This window comes from Haliotis cracherodii, unplaced genomic scaffold (genome assembly GCF_022045235.1).
Source record: "Haliotis cracherodii isolate W230 unplaced genomic scaffold, xgHalCrac1.p SCAF_3, whole genome shotgun sequence".
Taxonomy (NCBI): Eukaryota; Metazoa; Mollusca; class Gastropoda; order Lepetellida; family Haliotidae; genus Haliotis; species Haliotis cracherodii.
Genome location: NW_027266286.1, coordinates 2,424,334 through 2,435,125, shown reverse-complemented (window position 1 = coordinate 2,435,125; position 10,792 = coordinate 2,424,334). Strand labels below are relative to the sequence as shown.

General features: G+C 40.8%; 1 protein-coding gene across 1 annotated transcript; it reads left to right on the top strand.

Moving 5' to 3' along the window:
• Positions 1 to 405: 405 nt before the first annotated feature.
• LOC139475899 (uncharacterized) lies at positions 406 to 10,503 on the top strand. The gene is made up of 7 exons (XM_071259116.1): positions 406 to 460; positions 5,797 to 6,222; positions 8,646 to 8,987; positions 9,091 to 9,126; positions 9,730 to 9,786; positions 9,918 to 10,002; positions 10,202 to 10,503. Exons 1-7 carry the CDS (start codon positions 406 to 408, stop codon positions 10,467 to 10,469), a joined length of 1,269 nt encoding a protein of 422 aa, XP_071115217.1. The 3' UTR covers positions 10,470 to 10,503.
• The last annotated feature ends 289 nt before the right edge of the window (positions 10,504 to 10,792 follow it).

Genomic DNA, 10,792 nt, shown 5'->3' with positions numbered 1-10,792 from the left:
CAGCATGCCTGACAACCCGATCCCGTTGGCCGCCTCTTACGACAAGCACAGTCACTTTTTTACGGCAAGCATGGGTTGCTGAAGACCTATTCTATTTGGAATATGGAATATGGAAAGGTTTTGTGTCTTTAATTCACGACAGTACACAGCACCTGCTCCTTTGGAAACAGACATTAAGTTTAGTTGTTTAACGAGCCTGTGTCCGGCCGACAAGGAAGACAAAAATGACGGGACTGCATATCAGATCCGTTTCAATTATAGAGCATGAAACATCAAGGCCGGATTTTGACAGATTCAACATTTTATTCAAGTGTAGAAAGACATAACCATATCTGAAACCGGCTGCATATGACTCACGATCACAATTGATAGGGAAATATTAACTCAAATGATTCGCGTACAGCCATGGAGACAGTCAGCATGTTTGGATTATTGGTGTTACTGGCGAATTCCTGTCTTTGTAAGTAGATGTCTTCACTGTTGCATCCTAATAGAACCAACTCTAAGAATACTTCAAATCATATTATCATTATTCGCTGGGACAAGTGAAGACCAGGGTTAGGATAGGTCTTCAGCAACCTATGCATATTTAGTAGCTTGATGCTTGTCGTAAGAGGAGACCGAGCGATCAGGGTTGGTGATTTGTGTCATCGTACCCCGACGGCGTGGACCGTTGCTCATGATGTGAGGCACTTAATTGTCTGGTTCAGACCGCCGTCATATAATTGGAATATTGCTTGGTGCGGCGTTCAACAACACACAAACAAACAAACTAAACATTATTCCTATGTGTAGTGTTGTTGAATATGATTTCGTGTGGTTTTTTAAATAGATTTTATCCCACTTTGCCAATTCCGATGTTGACTGTTACTGATAATATACATAACCTACATTTATGCTCTTTTTGAAATTGTTCTTGATGGTAAAACATCAGATTGTTTGGACAAGGAATGCAAATGTAGAGGAGGGTGGTAAGTTGAGTCAAATTATTAACGGTGCTGTATTAACCTCTGAAACTCAAATACGAAGGAAGTACTGATACTATATTAATAACTGCTGTACTTTGGTCATTCAAGCTAAGTAAATAGAATATTTGTATATTAAATATTAGATAGAATTATTTGTAGCATGTCACTTATCGTTTATAGTAATTTACAGTTGAATTGATATATTGTTGACTTCTTGTGAGTACACACTGAAATATAACTGACATAGTTTTCAGAGCAGTTTTAATTCTAATCTTAACTGACTCAATAAGCAATCCGGATATATAACAACCTCCTTTAAAAGCAAATTCAGTTCGTGCTGTAATAATAAATATATTTTTATGTGATATAATAATGTAAGGATAAGAATTTATGGATGAACAACTTCTTTATTACAATATAAGAGCGACGTTTCGGTGTAGGTTCTAACACCGTTATCAAGCAAGTGATTTACAGAGTGCAGTAAGCAAGTATATATATATATATATATATATATATATATATATATATATATATATATATATATATATATATATATATATACATTGCCTCCTACGTGTATATATACTTACTTACTGCACTCTGTAAATCACTTGCTTGATAACGGTGTTAGAACCTACACCAACTTCTAAAATGCCTATCAAAGAAGATATAATAATGGTTTATCATTATTCACTATGTGACATTTTTAAATCCGGAATTAAATCGGAAAAAGTGACTGTGCTTCATATGAGTGAGTGAGTGAGTGGGATTTAACGCCCGTTAAACATTCCAGTTACATTAAGGCTCTCAGCTTAATATGGGAGGAGAACCTGAAGTGATGCAAGTCTCAGACGGTTACCACTTTGTTGAAACCCACGAGCACGTGTATGGTGCTGACAAACCTAGGAACATAATATGGGCGAACCGGGATTCGAACCCACAGTCAAAGAGGTTTCTGACGTGCCCAAGGGACGCAACTCTGCACAACTAATTGCAGCACCTTATACCACAGGGACACCCATGTCTAGTGCGTCATATAGAGTGGTGTAAATCTTATGTTCCTGAAAAAATACAGAATAATATTTTTACATTCTTTTGATCAATGTTGATAAAATGCCACTGGCAAAACTCAGGAGACCAGGAGGCAGAGAGACACACAGGGTGGTGGTGTAACAACTCAATTAACAATGTCGTTATCGGGTAATACCATGCGTTGATTCAGGCAGCGGCGAACCACTCAATACCCCAGATGATAGAACACAGCCTGGAGGTTGTTGTTGCAAATGACAACCGATGATTGTCCCAATTGAGCTTTGCCAGCTGGTTCTGGTCCCGTCGTAGGCGTCGCTCCATCTCACTCCAGACATGTTGTATACAGGGGGAGAGGTATGGCGTCCTATGCCGTCATTACACTTCTACTCCCAAACTAACGCCGTTGAGTAACACAAGCGTAACTAAAACGTTCTCCTGGACGCATTCGCATTAAAATATGCATTATTTAATTTCAGAATACATGTACTTTTATCAAACTTTATATGACGCACAGTTACTTTTTCCGTTAGAATACATACAAGTTAACAACTGTATCATTGCTTTTGATTATAATAAGTACTAACTTCACTTTTCTCATCTAGCCTTATTTTCTTGCTTCTTCACAAAAGTTAAGTAAAGTGAAAAAAGTTGATCGTTGTGAATATCAGTTTTCCTAGCCACTTTAAGTCAACTCCAGAGAGAAAGAATACCATAACATTCGCAGGAAGTATTTAATTATCCATGTGAAAGTGCTCAAATTACACGCTCCGTAATCGGATTCCAAAACAAACTAGACCGCCTCCGTGGTCTCGTGGTAGCACGTCTGCTCGGAAAGAGGAAGGTCGGGGGTTCACCACGTCATACCAAAAGACGTCAAAAGATGATATTTGTTGTTACCCTGCCCGGCGCTCGGCATGAAGGATTTAAATTTAAAACAAGGACTGGCCATGTCTGTGTCTGAGTTGGGTATTCATGTTAAAGTGCGGCATGGTATCTCAGTGGGCTAGCACTGTAAGATCGACATAAGTCTGGACTAGTACAAACAGCCACGAACGCACGAATGCACGCACTTGCACGTCGCTGTATAAGTGCTACAATCTTGAACGCGACGTTAAACCCCATTTCACCTCCTTCAAGGCTGAAGACGTCGGGGGCTGCTTCACAGTGCCTACGCCATCTGAACATTGACTATAAGCCGGCCGCACTGAGACCCCGACACCAAATGGGGCAAAACATCAAGGAGGTCAAAATAACTGAGGGCTATAGAATTAAGGACTGACTGTAGAAACAAGACTGGATTGGACCCCTCGGACGGGTTGGGTAATTTCTTCAGACACTAGTGGTGGGAAGGATCTCCCGGACACTGACCGAGAACCATCCCAGGTACGATCTAATCTCAGCGGAATGGCGAGGTAAATGTCGGCTTCCTGAATACGGTAAAGCGGAACCACGGAGGATAAAGAATGCTGAAATATGCATCGATGTCAACAACACCAGGCAACTGGGGCACCCCCGTGTGGTGGTCATTTAATGCATAGAGGTGAAGTAGACACGGGCAGGCTTGTCACCCATCTTGTCAAGGGCAATCCTCTTGTCCACTTCACGGGTGGCCCGAACATGAAGATTCCCCAGCAGAGTTCGAATGGCAGAGACACCGTGGTGTCCGAGTGGTCTAGAACAACCAGGGGACACTTCTGTCTTCAGCTGTATTGTAGGCACCACCGCAGAGAGGGACAATAACATTGGACGATGAAGACTTCGACGGAGAGGCAGAAAACATGGACTTTTCTGGTTGGTTGGTTTGTTGTTTTGTGCCGCACTCAGCAATATTCCAGCCATATGACGGTGGTCTGTATATAATCGTGTCTGGACCAAACAATCCAGTGATTGATATCATGAGCATCGATCCAGCCAATTGGGAAACGATGACATGCTTCAACCAAGTCAGCGAGCCTGACCACCCGATCCCGTTAGTCGTTGTGGAAGTAATTACCTGCCGAAGATCCGCTATAGGAGTGGACCATAACTGATCCTCGAGACAGCCGACGTGAACCAAGAACCGTCTCTGGAGGACTTCGATTTCCCCTTACAAGAGTGATGCATGTCGGGCTTAGACGACTAAGAGCGCGGGGATTTCGATTTTCAATTACCAAGTTTGGCCGAATGAAGCAAACATAAACTTGAGTTTGGCCACGCTCTGGTCCATGTTGGCTGGCATACTACTCATCTGAGCAGACAATTCACCATCTGTGATCAGGCGATCCGCCGGCTGCGGGGACGTCGGCAACAGAGTCTAAAATGATCATCCAGGGGTAGACACGGAAGGAAACGGAGCCAGAGACGCCCATCTCAAACCCATCTTACACTGTTATTTGGAGGCCATAGTCCGGTATAAAAGGATATCAAATTGCTTGATATAGTAAGCATATGCTTGACACAGTCTGTGACAAGCATACAGAGAATTTTAATGACTAACTATTGGCAAACAGTGCCACACGAGGTTGCGTGGCGGAATCTGGTAAGAAGGACAGGCAACTCTGTATGTTGACTTCGAAAATGTATCTGTATTTAAGTAAAGAAAGAAGATTTGACTAGAAGAGGAAAGTGGGAGTGTATTATGCCAAAATCAACATGCATGCTGCCATCAAAATCGTTCTCGGTGATAACATACCATAACTCAGTGTTTGATCATGATGTTAACTGAGAAGTAAGCGTAATACCTCAACTGCAGCTCATAATCATGAATATATTGACCAATGGTTGGCAGTGCACATTGTATACACAGTTTGATATAAAACATTAGGAAATTCAAATATTTCCAGCTGTTCGTGATAGGCACTAGTATGATAATATTACTTTAAGGCAATATACTCAGATTATCAGAATGGCTTTAACTGAGCGGCATTATATAGTTGTTTGGAACGAAAGGTGCAACTGAATACATATTACTTGAATGAAGTTTAAAATGAACTCTCAAGTATAATTATATTCACTGGCAATGCATATTCTGTTATAAACGACCCCGACCCATTAGAGACCTGACAAATTGATATTCTGGAGATGTTGGGGTTGGGGTTGGGGTTGGGGTTGAGGTTGGGGTGTTATTTTATCGCCAAAAATAAACTGTCCCCGAATAATCGTGAAAAAATAATTATGCTTCACATTTTTGGAAATAAACAGAAATTGTCATATGCAACAATTTGGGCTCATAGCTTTATATATAAATAATATCTGGTATTGCATTTATAGCTGAAAAAATATCTGGTCTCAAAACAAAATCCCAGACCTCCTCCCTGACTATCTTCAGATCTTCTTGATGAAGTGTTGAATAAGGCTTCAAACAAAACTATTTTCACTGGCGATGCATATTCTATTAAGATATTTGATGAATGTTAAAGAGAAATATTAGACACTGAAATCAGAATTTCAGTAAATATTTTCCCTGCGATCAATAACAGGAAATGTTCATTTTCTCCATTTCCTGTCAATCTTATATGCAGAGTGGGGGAGTTAATGTCTGGGGGAGTTTCTTGTCAGGGATAGAATATATCATATGCCACTGCTTCAAGGTATACAGTTTTGTTCTCTGAAAGGTGCCTAATACTTGTTTAGGTCACCCATATTTGTCATAAACTTTCTTTATTTCTACACATTGTAAACTGCGTGACTCTCTTCTTGCCAATGCGACGTTGAATGTATACTCACTCTTCACATTGACGTCCTGTTCCTGAATTCAAAATACAAATCAATAATCTTTGTGAAATAAGCTCATGCACTTTTTTCTGTTATACTTCAGGTTCCCTCATTTGTGACAAAGTGGGTATGGCAGAAATAGAAGGGGACGTTAGTAGCGTTTGTTACAATAAGGGAAGTAAAGAGATAAAGTGTCCCAGAAATGAATCAGTGTTGGTCAAACGCTTCTTGCAAAGAGCTCATGTAAGTAAGGACAGTGACGACAAGGGGACAGACAACAGATCCTGTGTAGAAAAATTCAATGATGAATATTATGACGTTGGGGAATGTTTGTTAAACGCATCGGATGTGCATCAGAAGAGGGCGTATCAGGCAGCGATCATAGAGGTTCTGGAGGAGTGTAGTCAGAAGAGGTACTGTATCCTGGAGAGTGACACGAGTTCCTCTATCCATGGTTTGAAGGACCTCCCAGTGGGAAAGACAAAGAAACGCCCGTCACATCTGGTTGTATTGAATCAGTGTGTAAAAGGTAAAGAGCGTGATATAGCTATGGAAATGTTAAGTGCAAGTTTTAATGTTAATAGTATGCTCCACGTTGTAGACGTTGTGGTCCTACCCTCACCACTCAAATTTGTATTATATATTCTGTTTCATTCCTTTCTGCATTCATATTGTACACGTAATAACAGACTGACCTAAAACATGTGATGACACTCCAAAAGGTTATTTGTTTGTTTAACGCTAGATTCACCCTGCCCACCCTAACCTCATTCCACAAGGTAACTGGGATCTATTCTAACTTGGAATCACCACGTGGTTAATGTGTTATGAACAAATGAAGCACTGTGATTCCATCACTGGCAGCTGGGAACATTACTTTCTGAATAATCTATTGTGTGACCGGAATCAGATATCACTACTCCACAGCTGTCTTAACGTTTTTCACAAAGCCTTCTCATTTCCAAGGAGTGTACTCATCCATGTAAACACTAATAATTGTGACAATATTTGTAAAATCTTGGCATATGAGAATAATCTTAAGATTATATTTATCCTCCAGATTGTACATCACAGCGCCAATTGGGTTCTCAAATGCAGGAGCTCCACTTTGTTATATAACCCATATTACATCCAGGTTTTCCATGCAAACTGTGTGAATGGCGGGGCTGCCGATAGGGCATGACATGCTTTACCTTTTGGCGAACGTCTGGCGTCATCACTGATTTTCAGTGATGTATTCATATGCTTTTTACACCTATTTTGCCTTTTACCCCTAATGAATCTGTTTCGCCAGATAATAAAAAAAGAAGATAGTTTGTTGTTAAATACATGTAGTTATATAAATGTAAGTGATGCAAGAGGAGTGATAACAGTTAACAAAGTGATGACATGTAGTGATACCTCAACTTTCATGACCACGAACACATCGTATTCGTGGAAATCCAATCAGAAACCATTCTGGCATGTTTTCGTCACAAATGAATCATTTAACGTAAGAAAATGCAAGAATGACAGAGTGTTTGTAACAGTAGTCATCGTGGTGTGATAATACAGGACTATAGGACATACAGGACATGGTAGCAATGTGCAGGACTGATCGTGCCTGACTCCGTTGGGTTGCTGATGACTTAGTGTGATTGTAAGGCTGTGCAGTTTGCATCGGTAAACCAATGCGTGAGTTTTAGCAATATTCCAGCAATATCACGGCGGGGACACCAGAAATGGGTTTCATACATTGTATCCATGTCAGGAATCGAACCCGGGTCTTCGGCGTGACGAGCGAACGCTTTAACCACTAGGCTACCCGACCGCCCCGGTAACCAATGATGTGATCCGTGAACATGGCATGGTCGTGGTTGTGATAACTCCTATCATTGTGGAACATATATTCAGCATATAGCACAAACACCTTCTACTTTCTACCTTCTACTAAATGACCTGGTGACCCACACTGGATCGCTCCTAGCAGTGTACCATAGCACAGCACAACCCATATGGTAGTAGGTCAGTGATGACGTGGGCTGGATGGGCATCACCACAATTGTAGCATAGACAGTTCTGAGGCCAGTATGGGACCGTGGGGGGTGGTGGTGAACGAATGACCCAGTCGTCTAAGGACTGCCAATGGCTGTGCATGGTTTTGTCCCTTAGGGGTACCAGGAGCATGATTGCGGGGTCAAATCCAGGTTATCCCTAATTATGTTTTTTGGTTTGTCAGCACCATTTTACCAAAGTGGTAAATATCCAAGGCCTGCATCACTTTGGGCTTTTCTGCTGCCGTGATATAACTGAAATATGATTCAAATTGTCATAGTCAATACTGCTCTACGTTAAGGAATACTGCTCTGCTTAAAACCGGCCCAAATGGAAAAGGTCACCATTTTGGTAAAAATGGAAAACTGCCCGTCGAAATGATTGATCGGCAAACTTCAAAATGTGAAACATCAAACGTATTGGAAAAAAGTGTCCAGTGAAAATGAAGTTCATATCCAGACACAAATTACCTACGATTTTAGACAATTTTATCATTGTAACAAATGTTATATTTGGGATAACACTTCTTAGAAAAGTACAGATTCTCGTACTTTTTTTGATTGAGTCCCGTGCGGGATTCGAACCCACACTTAGATCGCTGACTTTGTGTGCTTGCAATTAGGTGCCTCACTCTGGCAGTGTGTGTTCGGATCCCGGACGGGACTCAATCCCAAAAGTATGAGAATCTGTACTTTACTAAGAAAGTGTTATTCCAAATATTACATTTGTTACATTTGACCAGTTTCTAAAAGTCATTGTGTATTCAATTTTATCATTGGTTACTTGGAAATGTGTGCCAGCAAACAGAATGGATAATAATGACAACATATTTCCTATTATTTGTATCAATAGTATATCATCGACAAATCGAATTATAAGTAATTTACTTTCTCAGACAAGTAGAGCACATGATTTCAGAGCAAGTTGCGAGTGTCATGTTGTGTGACAACAAGACCGAAACAGGCAAGGAGGTCGACATCAGCAGCAACCGACTGATAATGACATCTCTGGAAACAAGCACCTGCACCTGTACAGTCAGTAGAGCTGCGAGCCGCGTCACCCTGCTGGACGTCAGACTGGGCAACAGCCACGTGACCACACTGTCCATCAGGGACAAGACACGTACAGTGTACACAATCCATGGTGGCGACCTGGCAGTTCATTTTATGACCGAGATTGCCGTCAGCCAACCAGAGTGGAGTTTACAGGTGGACGTTATCCGTGACTATCTCCCTGACAAGATATGGATGAGAGTGAAAGGTAATAATTTTCACAAGGTTCCATTGATTACAAAGTAGTAATAATAGTTCAAATGTATACCATTTATTCCAATTGATTAATTAATTTACTTCTTTTTCCACAGGACACAACGGCTCTGACGTCAGAGTCGCGTGTACAGGTATGCCCTTTGCTACTTCCACCTTTCTAATGGTTGTTGTAACACAACACAATCACTCCAACATCTAACTCTATATTATCTTCACCAATGGAAAAAGGAAAGTTTATTCGTATGAAGTGAAAATGATAGAGTGTAAGTGGTTCAGCCCCATTGACACATTATTGATTATTCTAATGTAAGGAAATCATGATAATATCGTCATCTATGTCATGTCTATGAGACTGATATTAGACAACTATTCTTCCTCTAAAAATCTAAAAGTCTGTATAACAAACACACCAGTGTGTATTCTTGGGGAACGTCAGCATTCCGATAATCTAAATATTCTGGATCAGCAGGAGAATAATAAAACGAACACACAATGCCATTTTGAAAGAGGTCAAATGTAGCACATGTTATATTTGGGATAACACTTTCTCAGTAAAGTACAGATACTCGTACTACCCTCAAACCTCACCCCAACCCTCTGTCAACAATAATGACACGAGAATAATAATGACACGAATTATATTTCACACTTCATCATATCACGTTTGAAAAGGAAGTGATAAACTGCTTGGTTAAGTAATGATATTATCGATTATCGATTTTTTTCAGCGACAGAAGCAGCTTCAAACACCGATGGAACGCAATCAGTGTCATCGGGTAAGGCCGTTCTTGGTAAGTGCATGTATCTGTTTGATTCGATTAATAAAATAATATTGTATACTTTCGGACACGTCTGTGTATCGGCAGTAAAGTTATATATATACCTCCTTTTAAATGTACACATTTGTCAAATTATGTTTCAGATGGACCACAGCTTGTTTTCCTTCCTGTTGGGTTTTTGGTTGGATTTGTGACTGTTGGTATTATCTTCATATTTTATATGAAAAGGTTGTTACCACACCAATACATTTTTTGCATGGAGGTTTGTCAATATGAAAGCCATTCGTGGCAAGACAAGTCTATATTTATCGAAACGACATGTCTAAATTCATTATATGCATGCAGACAAATCTATTTATGATAATCAATATACGTATATTATTAAATTGTCATCACAAAACCATCTATGAATTCTATTTTTACCCAGGAGAAAAAGCAACCCGGCCTTTGTTTCACCTTCGCTACGGTTTACCCCTGAAGGGAATGACGCCCTTGAGCCCATCTACTCCTTACCCCATCAACATCGGGGGACGGACCCCCCTCGCCAACTTTCTACCAAGAGCCTTAGTCCCGGGATCCACAACCAGGACGACCCCGACTACAGTGTGGCTACCCTCCAACCTAACCCCAACCCTCTGTCACTGTCAAACCTAACCATCGACAAGAACAAGCTTCGATCCAACACAAAACCGTGAACAGTGAAGTAACTATGACATCCTTGCAATTTGTTGCCCGTACGCAGATAGAAAATTAAATGTATAATTGACCTTATTGTTTGCTAGCAGCATATTATATGGTCTTTGCTGCGTCCTACCAAACGACGTTAAAATATGGTACTTGTTGTTACCATGTCTGGCGCTCGGCATTAAGGGGCTAAAACAAGGACTGGTCGGCTCGGAGTCAGTATACTGTGTCTGAGTGGGGTATTCATGTTGAACTGCGGCATGGTATCTCAGTATGCTAGCACTATAAATCGGCATCAGTCCCGACTAGTGCAAGCAGCCACACACACACTCGC

Bases quoted from the DNA above. Each gene is read 5' to 3' on its own strand.
- LOC139475899 (XM_071259116.1), top strand. From the start codon at position 406: ATGGAGACAGTCAGCATGTTTGGATTATTGGTGTTACTGGCGAATTCC. The intron at 8,988-9,090 runs GTAATAATTTTC...CTTTTTCCACAG, and splicing joins GATATGGATGAGAGTGAAAG to GACACAACGGCTCTGACGTC. The intron at 9,787-9,917 runs GTAAGTGCATGT...ATTATGTTTCAG, and splicing joins ATCGGGTAAGGCCGTTCTTG to ATGGACCACAGCTTGTTTTC.